This window comes from Momordica charantia (assembly GCF_013281855.1).
Source record: "Momordica charantia cultivar OHB3-1 chromosome 6 unlocalized genomic scaffold, Mcharantia_2.0 BLBB01000006.1, whole genome shotgun sequence".
Lineage (NCBI taxonomy): Eukaryota > Viridiplantae > Streptophyta > Magnoliopsida > Cucurbitales > Cucurbitaceae > Momordica > Momordica charantia.
The window spans coordinates 28163041-28177746 of NW_028275164.1; the positions used below are offsets into that span (position 1 = coordinate 28163041).

Sequence of the window (14706 nt, forward strand, 5' to 3'; positions counted from 1 at the left end):
TCTAACCATTCTTCCATAGTCTCAGGATCTCTCTCATTCGGATGTAGTATTAGTTCATTTATGTACCCCTCCTTTCTAGTTCGGTGTCACATGACAATAAGGTTTGAAAACTATTCTCAAATCACTTCTAAAATCTTTCTTTCTAACAACATTTCATAAAATTATAAAATCATTTTATGAAATCTCTTTCTAAATAACATTTCTCTAAAATCATAAAGCAGTTCTAAATTATCAAACAAACACATTTTATTTCATCATCAGCATAGACCCTAAAACATACCTAATATATATTTTCTTGAAATTCTATAGTAATACATATCTAAAAACATCTCTAAAATAAACCACTTACAAAAGAAGGATAATATTCAAAACGTTTAATAGAGTAACCACTCACTGACCATCTCAACTCACTCTTTATCATTTGTTTGCCCCATGCAGTTTCTGGGTTTCAAAGAGAAATTAGATAAGCTTTTGCCACCAAGAATAGTTCAAGAGTTGCATGACATTCTGTATGTAGCTGTCGGTTGTTTGTAAAAAGTTTTATTAGCACCCTTTGTTGGAAAAGAATGTTTAGAATGGATATAAGAATAGTTATTCAATAAAGTTTATTATTTTATTATACATCAATTCAGCTTGTTAACCAAAGATTAGGTCAGAGTTAAGAAGAAGAAGTTGACCATGGATTCTATAGTTAATTAGGGCCTGTGGTTGGCGCGACTCGTTCTAGGACTAGTAGATGTTTTTAGACGGGTCGTGTCATTAATCCTTCAAAATCACTTTAAATTATATAGAAAACACTTGAAATAATGTGTAACCAAGTGTTAAAATAATGATATAAAAATAACTTTTACAAAATCAATTATCATTAAATATCTTTTTGGTTAAAATCACTCGTTCTAAAATTATTCTCGAACAAATTCTAAGTGTCATGTAAAAGGTACTTTAATATATTAAAGAATTTTTTTTATTGAGTGTATATATCAAATATTTAATTTTTTAAATTGAAGTTGAATCATCACTCCAAACTTGTTAAATTGAAGATAAAAGTTAATAGGTGCAGTCAGAAGAATACAAATAACAAGTTTAATTTTTTAACTTTCATAGATGTGCATTGAACTTCTAATTTAACTAAAATTTATCAATTTTTTTTAAATACCCAATTTGAAAAATATGTCAAATATCAATAAACAAAGATGGAACGGATCGATCAAAAAACATATAAACCCAAAAACAATATACTATATATAACTTGGGATCACCAAATGTTCGAGAGTTCCTCTATTCAATCTCTCTTCTTCTTGTTGTATATCTCGTTCGTACATATCTCCTATCTATTTCTTGAGCCTATAGTGAGTTATAAACTAAGTTCAAAAATGTCAAATCTTTGATAATTCCATCCTACATGATTGAGTTGTGAAAATGTATCCCGCATTTGTACTAAATGCTTTCTGATTAAAGATATTTACTACATATTGATGGGAAGCACCTACAACAATGATATAAACATAAGTAAAGTACATTTAACACATGTCAACGTCTTTTTATTCACTACATAAACGCTATATACTTTAAGCACCAACAATAATTTTATAAACATAAAATTTATTAACAATATGTCAAATATAAATAAAGTATATTAGGTAGAATTTACATAGTGACTTAATGATTTGTTTGAAAAAAAATTAATTATTTTGTATATTAAACAGTAAAAATTAACTTTCTTAAGGTAACGAAAAGGTATCACGTATATGAATAAATTATTCATTATCAAACGTTTATAAAAAACTTTAAAAAATTGTATATTGTTTATATTTCTATATTTCTCAATCTCAATATATATCATTCAAAACTAACAAAAATAAAAGAAAAACATTGTATTGTATATATTATATATTAATATTGTGCGAAATTCTTTAAAAGGAAAAGAAAAAAACAATATGCGATATTGAAGATGATGTATAGTAAATATGAAAAAAAACAATTATGAAAAATGATGGTTAGGGAAACAATTTAAAGCATTAATGGAAATTAGGAATATAGTTTTTTTAGGAAAAAAAAATTAGGAATATAGTTAAATAACAATAACAAATTATTAAATTAAAAAAAATACCATAAGAGTTAATTAAAATATATAACAAATTGAGGATTCAAAGTATAATTCATGATTAATACCATATTTGAAACCATCAAAATTTTCGCTTTAAAATAATAATTAATATTTAATGTCATTAAATGAGGATTTTTTTAAATAATGTTTTTATTTAACCTTATTTTTAAAATAATGCTGCATTAAATAAAATTACATAAAAAATGCTTTTGAAACTAATTACAAAAATAATGTTTTTGAATTTAGTCCCACACTTGATCGTCCCCTCAAGAGACGACCATGCCACTTGTAGTAGTTGGTCGTCAGAGACGACCATAAAGACGTAACGCTTTATTGGCGCCACATCTGATTTTTTTAAAAAATCAAGACATGGTTGTCTCTTGACGACCATGTATTGGAATGCATCTCGAGATTCTTTCTTCACGGGATGACTTGGATTCTTAAGGAAATAATAAATATTATTATACATTATATATTAAAAAGTAGATTTTCGTTTACTATAGCAAATGGTGGCGCAGTGGACGAAAGTATAATTTTCTTACTTCACTCCATGGGTTCGAACTCTAGAAAATGCAAGCTTTTTTTTTTACTATTAATTATCAACTTTTTTTACTATTAATTATCAACTTTTTTTATTATAAACGTAATAAAAAATGAGAAACGTATCAATTAAGGCTCCACGAGAATTTTTGTATATAAGATTATATATAATAATTCACGTGATTACAAATCCACTAAAAACTATAATAATTATATATGTATATATACATATATTTTTATACACGGTTTATTAAAAATTATATAAATAATATATAAAATATAAAGATATAATAATAATTAATGAAAAAATAATAATGAGTAAAGAGTTAGATTAATGGTAAAAAGAAAAAAGAAATGCATATGCAATTTATTAAAAATTATATTTTTTTTGGAAATGCATTAACATAAAAATAATAATAATGAAAAGTTGATTAATTAATAGTAAAAGAAATGAACCGGCATTATCTGAAATTCAAACTCAAGAAGTGAAAGATGAAATCTGTACTTTTGTCCACTGGCCACTAATTGGTATAGCGAGCAAAATTCTACTTTTTGATATATAATGTACAATAATATTTATTATTTCCTTAAAAATCCAGACCGTCCGGTGAAGAAACGACCTCAAGATGCATTCCAATACATGATCGACCATGTCTTGATTTGGCGCTTTCTTTATGGTCGTCTCTTCACTAAAAGTGGCAGACACGAACCAAGTGGGAGACTAAATTCAAAAATATTATTTTCGAAATTAATTTTAAAATAAGCATTTTCTATGTAATTTTATTAAATGCAGCATTATTTTAAAAATAAGTTTAAATAAAAACGTTATTTAAAAAATCCCATTAAATGATATGGAGAAGGATAATTTCTAAAAGAGAGAGAGAGATATGCAGAAGGATAAAACTGACATATAAAAATACAGAATATGATAAAAATTAAAATATATCACACGGCTATTTTTTAAATGTCTGTCTCAAAAAGGGGATATTTAAGAGAATTTAAAAAAAACATATTTGGTTCTAAATTTTAATTAAAACAAAGATTGAAGACTCTCGATTTTAATTTGTAACAGTTGAAATTGTACGTAATAATTTAGTCTTTATAATTTAAAATTAGTAACAATTTAGTCCGTATGTCAAAATTAAGTATCAAGGTTTATTATATAACGATTTAGTATTTATAATTTATTATAAATATTTAGTTCTTCATAAGTTATTTACCAATCTACGTATACAAGAAACTCTATTAAACTTTAATGACATTTTTGACCATATAAACTAAATCATTAAAAACTTTAAACTACAATAACTAAATTGTTATAGTCATTTTGAAAAAAGAAAAAAATTGTTACAGTCAAAATAAATATAGTTTAGAAGTTAAGACATTTTGCTAACTTTTTAAGAGTCGAAAGTTCAATCCTTCGTCCTTATATTTATTGCACTAAAAAAAGATTAAATTTTTATAAATTTAAAAGTATGAGAGTAGATGGGCGAAAAAAATAAATTAACATTTGAAAATAAAATTTGACAACAAAATGCAATAATTTCGGTACACATTTAAAAAAATGCAACAATTAAAATAAACCAGAAAATGCAATAAAATGTTTGAATATTTGTTTATATTTCAAAAGAGGGAAACTGGGAAGCGGCGGAAGGCGATTCGAAACTCCGGCGAGCAGAGCAGTGAATGGGGTCAAATCGGAGGAGAAAATCAAAATCTCGGAGAGGTCTGGATTTTACAATTCATTGATTCGGCCTCCTTAAATATCCTCTCCATAAATGGTAACCGTTTCAATGCCTTCACAAAAATGTTTAGATTCCCTTCACCAGTCGTCCCCCATTTTCCCCCAAATTTCCCTCTCGAAAACGCCTCTCTCTCTCTCTCTCTCTCTCTCAATTTCTCAATCGCTCTGTAGATGGATGCGTTACGTTCGTATCCGGTCAATTTCAGCTCCGCTAGGGCTCCGATCTCGAGCGACGGCGATGGATCGAAGAAGCGGTCGATTAGGAGAAGGATGAACAAGGCGGCGGTCGAGTGGCTCAGGAGACGATCCACGGCGGCGAAGATAGCTCTTGCGGCGGCCGCAGCGATGTTTGCGCTCGTGATTCTGAAGCTCACTGTTAAGAATCATAACTATGTCTTCATCGCCGGTGAATCCAGCCACGCCGCCGGTCTCCTTGTCCTTGCTTACAAGCTCACCACTCATAAAACCTGCTCCGGCGAGTCCTCTCTCTCTCTGCGTTTTATTATTTATTTAAATTTTGGGGTCAATATTTTTTAATTTCTTTTCCCTCTCTGAAAATGCCGCCAAAAATTGGTACTAATTTTTCAACTGATTTTTTACTTTATTATTTTTTTCATGATTATTTAGCTTTTATAATATAATAAATAATAATAATAATAATATTTGTTTATGTTATTTTTCTTTACTCACTGTTTATGATTCAATATGGTGAATCATAACTCTAATTTTACATATTCAAGTTTTGTTAGGAAAGAAGCTTCATGATATTTTCAAGAAATGCATTCAGACAAAACGCAAAAAAAATATTAGAAATTAGAATTTAAAAACGTCATTAATCAATTGAGAAACCAATGCATCTGAAAATTACTCCACTCATTCACTATATCCATGTTTCATGAAATTTGATAAAACCAATAAATATTTGGTTAAAAAGTATATTTAATCTCATTTTGGTTAAACTAACAATTTAGTCTTAAAATTTAATTTATAAAGATTTAGTTATTCTACTTTTAAATTGTTGGATAACAATTTAGTACGTAAGAATTTAGTCATATACTTTTAAATTTGTAATAATTTAGTTCTATTGTGAAAAATATCTATTTTTATAATCACATTTGGTCTCTCATTTATTTATTAATATAAATATATAAGAAACTTAGCAAACAATTTCATCGAAGAAACTTAATTGTTACAAACTTTAAACTATAGGAGCTAAATTATTACATACTAAATTTTTACGAACTAAAACAGTAAAATGTTACCAATTTGAAAGTACATAGAGTAAATTGTTACAAAATAAAATTCAGGGACTAAATTGAATTTATTTTTTAACCTAATTTTTTTCTCCAACGTTTTAGGCCTTGTTTTATGGATTTTTTTTTCTTTAAACTTGTTTACTCACCATTGCTTTGTTGGATTTTTCATCTCATTAAAAATATTTTTGAATTCTAAGCTAAATTTCTAAACTAAAATCAGAATTTTGATTCATGTTATGCACTGTATTTGTTTCTTACGTGGGTGTTATTGGTAATGAAATCAGGTCTGTCATCAAAATCTCAAGAACTCACAGCTTTATTCCTTGGAGTAAGATTGGTGTGTGGGACAATCATGGATATTGACATTTACACAATTTTGGACTTCATTACCCTCGTCTCCACCATATGGGTTATCTACATGATTCGCTACAAGTTGAAGAATACCTATGCCAAAGCCTTCGACAACTTCCATTTGTATTATGTGGTAACTCGTCCATTTCTCTTCTTTCTAATTGCATTTCTTTGTTCTCTCTCTGAATCTATCGTTACTTGACAAGAATAAGCTAGGGTGGCATGGCCATGTATTGTAGTATCACATTAAGGATGAAACAATAAACAAACGGTTTAAATCTCGTCTTTGAGCTTTTAAGACCATTTCATTTTGGTCATTAACCTTTCAAATATTGGTCCATAGACTTTAAAGAAGTAGTTTTTTTAGTTAAAAAAAAAATATCATTGGTTGGCCTAGTGATCAATAAAGGCCAATGTAAAAGAAAAATGCTCAGAGGGAATTAGTTCAAACCATAATAGCCACCTACCTAGGATTTAATATCCTACGAGTTTTCTTGACAACTAAATGTAGTAGGGTCTTGTCAAACCTTGTAGGCCACTACTATCGAACGTGAAGCAACTAGACAAATTAAAAAACAACTTCAACTTATTTGTAACAGTCTCATTACGGTTAGTCTCATAAAAAAAGGGAACATGGGAATTTTGTGACATAATAAGTCACTCTTTGTTTAGAATGTCGTCGGGTTCCCCAACCATTGGACATTACAACACAACGGGTTGATCAACAGCCTTTGGCGATATCAAATGGTCTTTGTAGGACTTATTAGCTTGTACAAATTTTCTAATCACAAGTGAGGGGAGAGTCTTAAACCATTGATAAAGAATTAAATTTTTCGTAATCCATCAATTTAAGCTCTTGGATTTATTGGTGGAAGGGGATTGAAAATAGACGGGAAAGATTAAATTTGCTCCTACACTTAAGGATTTATTGTGTGATTGTTCCAAATATATAGGTTGTTCCTTCCATGGTGCTTTCTATGGTGATATTTCCCCACGCACACCACAATCATTTGGTTCGTGTGTTGTGGGCATTTGGTGTATATGTAGAATCTTTTTCAGTGTTGCCTCAACTTCTAATGATGCAGAATGCCAAGGTTTTTCCATATTCTCTTCTCCTCCCCTCAATCTTTTTCTTTTTCTTTTGCTTTCTTTTCTATGATTTGAGATTCATCAAAACTTGTTGGTTTATTGATCATATATATATATATTCTTCTGTTTTGGCAGATGATAGAACCTTTCACTGCTCATTATGTGTTTGCTTTGGGGATTTCAAGATTCCTAGCTTTTGCTCATTGGGTCATTCAGGTTTGTAAATCCCAATCACCTTTTTCGGATGGAATTCAATAGCTAATTTTGTTTTTAGTTCTTTTTTAATGACATTCCTTTTGTTAATGTTTTGTTTTGTATTTCTGCTGGATTTTTCCATAACTTAACTTTGCTTTCGATAACTATTTTGTTTTTAGAATTTTAGTTTTGAAAATTATATTCGTTTGCTCACAATTTCTCTAATAATACACTCTCGTACTTTTACCTAATTTCAAAACAAAAACTAAAATATTATTCACAAGTGTATCATTATTTCGATTGATGTTTAGGTTTTCGAGACTCGTGGGCGATATTTGTTATTGGTTGGCAATGGTTATTTTTGGTTCATGACAGCTTTCATAGCAGAAATGATTCAAACCTTCATCTTGGCCGATTTTTGTTACTATTACATAAAGAGGTAAAACAAATTCTTACCATTTGCTTCTTCCCAACTTCATTCAAATTTGTAAAAGGTTAAAAATACTATTTTGATCTCTTTACTTTAGTTCATTTTAGTTTCAAAATGTCATTTTGGTCTCTGTACTTTTGAGAACATTTTGGTTTATTTTAGCTTCTGTATTTTTGAAATGTTCGTTTTGATCTTTTACTTTTGAAAAGTTATCAAAATGAACATTTTGGAAGTGCATGGATTAAACTGAATCAAAATGTTAAAAGTACCGAGACCAAACTAAAGTAAAACTGAAAGTAACGGGGATGAAAATAGTATTTTAACATTTTCAAAATCATCAATCTCTCAAATTAAATCTGTTTTGTAATTCTATTTTATGATTTTGAATTGCAGTTTCATGCAAGGAAAATTGAGGATGCCTATTTAGAATCTCATTTTTCTCTAGAAAATATAGAAATGGTCTTGGATGTTCCAAATTTGACATACTATATGAAAGGTATGAATTTTGATTCTGGATTTTCCTTGTGGTGCAAAGTTTTCTTTTGTAGCTACATTCTTGGTATCTTGTTAAACTTCATTAATCTATCCTTTTCTTCGTCATCTCTATTACTTCCTCATTGACATTTGTTTCAAATCTCACCTACGTGTAATGATAAGTCATTGAAGATAAACTTTGTAAAAGATGAAATCGAATGAAATTTTGATAACTAATATTAAGATTTTAAAGTCAACACTAGTTCAAAGACACTTACGAGGCAGTTTAGTTATTTTATTAATAAAGGGTTTATTTAAATTTTTTAAAAAAAACTAATATTAAACTTCTAAATTAGAAAATGGATAAAAGGTCATGAATTTAAGTAATATTTAAACATATAAAGATTTCAATAAAATTTTAGAAGATAAAGTTTAAATCATGTTTAGTTTTTGAGTATGTTTATTTTTTTTGTCTTTATATTTTTACGGTTCCAAGTTTTTCGGAAGAGACTATTTTAGTTTTCGTAATTTTAATTTTAACTAAACGAGACAATTAAGTTTTTAGGTAAGGTCTAAAACTAAAAATATTATAACTTGAGCAATTGAGATTAGATGTTTGAATTTCAACCATATGGCCGATGGATAATATTGACGTGGCAACTCCAGCACCGTTGATTCGGTAAGTTTCATATGGCGACACGTGGCACGGAAAAGGTACAAATGAGATTATTCTACGGGGCCCACAGAATTATTCATTGCCGTACTTACCGTCTTATCCAAACAACTCAACCCACGTGTCCGACAACGTCGCCGCGTGACGTCGCCATGCAAAAATGCATCCCTTCAAAAAAGTTTACGCCTTAGCTGTAATTTCTCCACGTGTCGTCTTCCTGGTCCCCGAAGCCGGCCCCACATCAAGACTGACGAACACGTGTCCCCCCGCCGTCGGTCGCCTGGTCGCGCGGCAAAAGACCGCAGAGATTTGTGGGGATGGCAAGATCTCCCCACCACGTGTCAGGCCTCGCCAGCCTGTCAGACAGCTGTTTTCCCGCTCAAAATTCCCTACGTGTCATTCCGGCACTCCTTCATGCAGATCCCACGTGTCGTAACCTAACCTCTCAAGCGTGTCGCCATAATCCCACGTGAAAGGGTGCAGTAGGGAAGCGCCACGTGGAAGAAGGTATTAAATAAATTTCGAGAGTATATTAAAAATGAATAATCCTTTTAAGAACCAAACTTAAAATTTATTAAGAGGTATCTAAATTGTGGTGAGAATCAAGATTGGTGGCGAAAGCGTGGGCTTCGGTTGCGCTAAAAATATCTATGGGATTTATCCTCTCCTACGTGTACGAGGCACCGTCGGTTTTATCGCCTCTGCTGCCGCCACGTCTCCAATTTTTCTCTCTCTCCCGAGAATCACTGTACGAATTGCAATCCATATAATAATATAACACAGCTCCAACTTCCAACCCAACACAACACGGAGAAATCCAAAGCCAAAGAAAAAAAAAGTTAAAAGAATATTGTACTTGTGCAGGCAGATGAGACACCACGACGGCGACATGGAGCTGGATTTAGGTTTGTCGATCGGCGGAAGTTTGAGAAGGTTACCGGAGACGACGACTTCTGGTTCTTCGTTGACGTTGATTAGCGACGGAGATGAAGAGAGCGGAGTTACCGATGCGAAGGCGAGAGGCGAGATCCAGGCGGTGCGGCGGCGGGAGGCCAAGAGGAAGCGGGAGGAGAAGCGCCACCGGAGAGCACAACAACAACAACCTCAGAATCCGCCATTCAAGAAAGGGAAACAAGAAGCTGCAGCTTTAGGATCTCATTCTCAATGCAATGTGGATCATCCTCCGCTCCAAATGCCCTACACCTACTACGTCCCCTTTCTCAATGGCTATGCGTTTCCCTGCGTGGTGCCCTACTGGTCCGCCGCCGCCGCTGGTGCCGACCATCACCCGGTGCCCTGCCGCAGCTTCGGGCCGTTTCAGACGAATCAAAATGTTGCTGATGCTGCTTTGTCTAATGGATGCCAGAGCTGGAGCAAGAGTACAAAATCTGCTTCTGGTTCTAGTGGATCCTCTGTCTGTAGTTCCTCTGTCATTTCTGATCATTATCACAGCTCTTCGTCTCATGAAGGTACTTCTTCTATTCTTCGAGATCTTCTGCCGCTCAATTCATTCTGAAAGATTAGAAACAAAAAACCTGTATGCTTCGATTTTCTGATTTTGGGATTCATTCCCTTTTGATCATCATCTCTTTCTCTGATTCAAGTATTCTATCGGGCAACAATTCATTCACCTGTAAACTGCAATACATGGCTCATCTTTTTCAGAATTGAAATCTTAAGTTTCTGTTCATATTTTCAGGAGGTGACAGCAGCAGCTATACCCGGCGCAATTCAAGTAATTCCTCATCAGACGGACACCAAATGACTCAGCCGAACCCGAATGATCCTAAGAACGATAGCCCTTCCTCAGATCTTGTTAAACCAGATCCTTGTGTTGACAACAGAACACAATGTCCAGAAAAATCTGTTCAGTCCCATGTCTCCAAAAGCGGCGTAAGAACAACAATCAAGAAAGAACCCATCGCATCAAACAAAGATGATGAGGTGGTGGAGCCATCAACCAAACCTGTTTCGAGTTCCCTAAAGTCGTCTCCCCCAATGTCACTCAAAAACAGAAATATGGAGAATGGGAAACCTCCGAAGCCTCAGATTCAAACCCGCAACATCCCAAGCCTTCAGCAAATGCCCTGCGTTTCGACGACCGGTGTCGGTCCGAATGGGAAAACCATCACTGGCTTCTTGTACAAATACTCCAACTTGGAGGTCAGTATTTTATGCGTCTGCCATGGAGAATCCTTTGCACCAGCCGAGTTCGTGAAGCACGCCGGGGGCGCTGAAGTTTCGCACCCTTTGAGACACATTACTGTTCTCCCAACTAATGTAATCCCATCTGCAATCAGATGAAAGCATAACATGTGATCAGATCTTTACAACTTTTAACATTTTTTTTCTTGGTATTGAGCCATGGGGATTGAGGAGAGCTACAACAAGCCCCTCATGTTATGGTTTTGTGCCTTTATTTTAGATGACATTTTCAAATTGCATCAATATAGAGTTAATACGCTCATCACAACAAGCTTCAAAGTCTAACCTGCTTTTCCTCCCATCTCTCTTTTCTTTCTTTTTGTCCATAGACTAATTCCACTGCTACTGGTATGTTGAAACAAAAGGCAAGAATAGGCATGTTATTTACTGTTCTTTTGGGGGTGAAATTCAATACCAGTAAAATAAATCTTGTGAAACTATTATTTGCAGTAATCAATTAGCAAAATCTACTTTATGAGTAACATTTCACAACTAATTATGACAGGAGGTAATGTATATAACATTAGCACTGCTGGATTCTTCGCCAAAAAGCCTTTATGCACATGCTTCAAAACATTGCAGCTCTAGGAATAAGAGAGAGATAATATACTAATATGAGATACAAATTTTCAGCCCAATTTTTACCACTGCTCCAGCATGAAGATCATTAATTTTCATAAACCTAAGCTCTGTCAAGGATATTAGTAACTGAAACTTCCTTGAAATCTATCAGAAGTAGAAACTCATAGGAATTGAATAGCCAAGAGGTTCATAAAGATAAGATCTGGCTCTCTAACAATTAATGAAATCGTAACATTGTTCATAATGGTTCCTTTGCTTCGTATACTATTACAATGGCTTGCAGGGAGGTATCTCCCTAGATCAACTAAATTGAAAAAATAGATAATCTTTTAAGAGTACGGGAACAAGGAAAAATCTATAAACAAAACTTTTGCGGAGCCTGATTACAGATTGACGCCATGATAGACTACAATTTGATGCCATAACACTCACTGGCGATCAAAGCTAACAAAATTCTTCGTTATGACCATAGCTATTGTGAAGATTACCGCCAATTCTTGCAACGTGGAAAGCTGCATTGTGCCGACAAGTCGGCAAGAGTTGAGACAACCTACACGAATCTGTTTCTACTTCTAGTGTCTTATAATTCACAACTTCTCGTTCTTCTGTCTGGAATCAGCCTTTTGTCGCGGCCTAGAAATAGGAAGGAGAGGGAGATGGTAAAAAAAGCTGAGAGAGATATAATGAGTTCAAAAGTTGGCAATACAAATTGGGAAATGGATCCTATCTAAAAGAACAATAATATGGTACTAAACACATACATCTTCCAAAAAACTCAGCATTAAAGCAAAGAATTTGACTGATAGCATTGAATGAACCCAATCGCTCAAGGCACCAAGAGAAAAAAAAGGTCGACGGTTAGAAAGTTCTTCTGTCCAACTTCCTGTCTAGGGCTGAAATTCTGGAACTTGGAATGAAAAGAAATCAGCTTTACTAAAGAATGAAAGATTAATAAGTTGAACATCCATTCTGGTGTTCAAGTTTTTTTTTTATAAGAAACTGAACTTTTCATTGATTAAAATGAAAACAAGAAAGACACAAAAGGGCATACAAAAACATAGCCTGAAGAAGGAAGTCGGATTAGAGAAAGGACTTCCAATCCAAAAGAATATGACCTAACTGATAATTACAAAATAACTTCGAAACAAACCCCATAAAGAAACATTAAAATGAGATCCCAAACAGACTCCCACTCTCTTTCCACCCTTAAATATTCTATTGTTTCTTTCCAACCAAATCCCCCACATAATCCCAAAGAACCCTGCCTGCCAAAGGAAACTCCCTTTCTGCGAGAAAGGAGAACACATAAGAACTTCCTCCCATTCTGGTGTTCAAGTTATTAAGAACAAACGTCATCTAATTAATTTTCATCAAATGCATTAGTGCTTTCATGAAAATTTATACGAATTATAGGCTCTAAGAAAACCACAAGGTTAATGTAGTTGCCCAACAGAAGTTTATTTTTCAATAAAAAAGAAGCAACAAGATAACAAGGTAACAACAATATGAGGATTTCGCTATTTTTCCAAGAATAAGGTCACAATACAACAACAGCCACTTGTAGTTTTTACCAACCTTTTTCCAGGTTTCTTCCTTCTGTCAGAACAAACACTTGCCATTATCTCATCAATTGACAAAATCTTCTCAAGACTGCAGTCTAATAAGTTGCATCCATTTAAGGCAGCAGACTGAGACTGATCTGGAACATCTGACGCCCTAAGTTGTCCTTTAAGATGTTCCATCAAGGCAAACCCTACATACATACAGCACGCCAGAAATTTCAATATTCATTCTATACAAATAAAGCAACACAGTGACGGCACGATAATGCATGCTAGACACACAGAGAGATAGAGAGTTCAAATTGACATTCTAAACAAAGATATGATAGCAAGGTAATATAAACAGAAGAAATTCAACATATAGAAAGCAAAAATACCAATAGCACGTAGTGTCTTCAGATCAAATTTCTCAGCAAGAGCTTCATGGCCAATCATTTTTGCACGTTGGAGAACTAGCATTTTAATGCTAATTAGCATGTCCTGCGATGTACATTATAATTCAGAGTTAGCAAACATAACCTAAGAACGGCAGTAGAAGATTTCCATCCCATATATCAATATCTGAGACAAGAAAGCCCATGAAAATCAGCGTATCAATTCAAATTCAATAAGAAGATATTAATAGTTTCCAACAAAATTCATAGAAAAAAAATTTGACAGAAATAGGAATCAGCATATCTAATTGACTGGCACATGAAGAATGCTCAATTTTTGTAAGCAAAGCTAAGTATACAATTAGTCAATGAGTAATGCAATCGTAATCGTAGTGAGAAATAAGAGTGCTCGGCAGTTAAAAAGAGTAAGCATAGTTCCACATGAACTTACAAGCTCCGATTCAGATAGCGAACACAGCCAACTGACATCTTCGATCCTGTTATCCTTCAAAATTTCTTTCGCCTCTTCCATTCAAAGGTTTCGCTAAATTACTCCAGAGAAGCAGACAATGGCGTCGTTTCAAACTTCTGAGAAAAATTCACCAAAAGAAGGGGAAGAAGAACAGAAAGGAGTTCGTCAACGTCAATATCAATTCTCAAACCGCCGGCCTTGCGGAACATATAAGAAAACTACAGTAAAAACGAGACGCAATTTTCATTTACTTGCCCCGATCTCATTCCAAAACAAAAACGAAATTAGAAAAAGACAGGAACAACGCAAAATACCACCAAAATTGGAAACGAGAATCAAAACCGATGCACCGTAACCAATAAGACATAATTGAGTCGAGTAGTCGAGTAGTCAAGAAAAGATTCTTACATTTTTTTGCCTCTGAAGAGCAAACTGCAGAGTTGGACTTCGATTCACCCTCAGACACCGTTTCGATTCTGCTTCGTAGCAACCTCTTATTTCGCACGATCTTCGTCAATTCTTCAGTTTCTGTTTGTGGTTCTCGTTCTTCTTCTGGATTTGTCCCTCTCGATCGTCTTCTTCTCTCGGGAAATCGAACCTCCCGCGCGGGCGCCTTGACCTCTCTCCCCCTTTCTCCAGTCTACGCTTTGGT

At 33.5% G+C, this 14706-nt stretch overlaps 3 protein-coding genes across 6 annotated transcripts; 2 read left to right on the forward strand and 1 right to left on the reverse strand.

The window, feature by feature from the left end:
* The first annotated feature begins 4242 nt into the window (after window positions 1-4242).
* On the forward strand, window positions 4243-8321 carry LOC111025934 (uncharacterized). Of its 3 annotated transcripts, none has more exons than XM_088125763.1 (7): window positions 4243-4428; window positions 4563-4866; window positions 5932-6131; window positions 6952-7092; window positions 7223-7303; window positions 7594-7721; window positions 8106-8321. In XM_088125763.1, the coding sequence occupies exons 1-7, from the start codon at window positions 4426-4428 to the stop codon at window positions 8137-8139; spliced, it is 891 nt and encodes a 296-aa protein (XP_087981889.1). In that variant the 5' UTR covers window positions 4243-4425; the 3' UTR covers window positions 8140-8321. The 3 variants fall into 3 exon arrangements, with proteins under 3 accessions (XP_087981889.1, XP_022159550.1, XP_087981890.1); XM_088125764.1 differs by having other exon boundaries at window positions 4246-4428; window positions 4598-4866; XM_022303858.2 differs by having other exon boundaries at window positions 4244-4866.
* Window positions 8322-9449: 1128 nt separating this feature from the next.
* On the forward strand, window positions 9450-11349 carry LOC111026132 (uncharacterized). Its single transcript, XM_022304136.2, has 2 exons — window positions 9450-10328; window positions 10559-11349. Exons 1-2 carry the CDS (start codon window positions 9728-9730, stop codon window positions 11161-11163), a joined length of 1206 nt encoding a protein of 401 aa, XP_022159828.1. The 5' UTR covers window positions 9450-9727; the 3' UTR covers window positions 11164-11349.
* Window positions 11350-11832: 483 nt separating this feature from the next.
* Window positions 11833-14706, reverse strand: LOC111023068 (uncharacterized). 2 transcript variants are annotated; one of them, XR_002603072.2, is made up of 6 exons: window positions 14463-14706; window positions 14034-14170; window positions 13586-13688; window positions 13222-13399; window positions 12408-12547; window positions 11833-12279 (listed from the first exon to the last, which is right to left on the reverse strand). XR_002603072.2 is itself a non-coding variant. In XM_022300410.2 (5 exons), the coding sequence occupies exons 2-5, from the start codon at window positions 14112-14114 to the stop codon at window positions 12234-12236; spliced, it is 408 nt and encodes a 135-aa protein (XP_022156102.1). In that variant the 5' UTR covers window positions 14115-14170; window positions 14463-14705; the 3' UTR covers window positions 11833-12233. The 2 variants fall into 2 exon arrangements, 1 of the variants encoding a protein (XP_022156102.1); XM_022300410.2 differs by lacking the exon at window positions 12408-12547 and having other exon boundaries at window positions 14463-14705.

Excerpts from the sequence above, each read along its gene's own strand:
- LOC111025934 (XM_088125763.1), top strand. Across the intron at positions 6,132-6,951 it reads ACTTCCATTTGTATTATGTG|GTTGTTCCTTCCATGGTGCT; the intron begins GTAACTCGTCCA and ends CCAAATATATAG. Across the intron at positions 7,722-8,105 it reads TGTTACTATTACATAAAGAG|TTTCATGCAAGGAAAATTGA; the intron begins GTAAAACAAATT and ends TTTGAATTGCAG.
- LOC111026132 (XM_022304136.2), top strand. The coding sequence starts at position 9,728 with ATGAGACACCACGACGGCGACATGGAGCTGGATTTAGGTTTGTCGATC. Across the intron at positions 10,329-10,558 it reads CAGCTCTTCGTCTCATGAAG|GAGGTGACAGCAGCAGCTAT; the intron begins GTACTTCTTCTA and ends TCATATTTTCAG.
- LOC111023068 (XM_022300410.2), bottom strand. The coding sequence starts at position 14,114 with ATGGAAGAGGCGAAAGAAATTTTGAAGGATAACAGGATCGAAGATGTC. Across the intron at positions 13,689-14,033 it reads CGCTATCTGAATCGGAGCTT|GACATGCTAATTAGCATTAA; the intron begins GTAAGTTCATGT and ends TGTACATCGCAG. Across the intron at positions 12,280-13,221 it reads AGGAAGAAACCTGGAAAAAG|GCCGCGACAAAAGGCTGATT; the intron begins GTTGGTAAAAAC and ends TCCTATTTCTAG.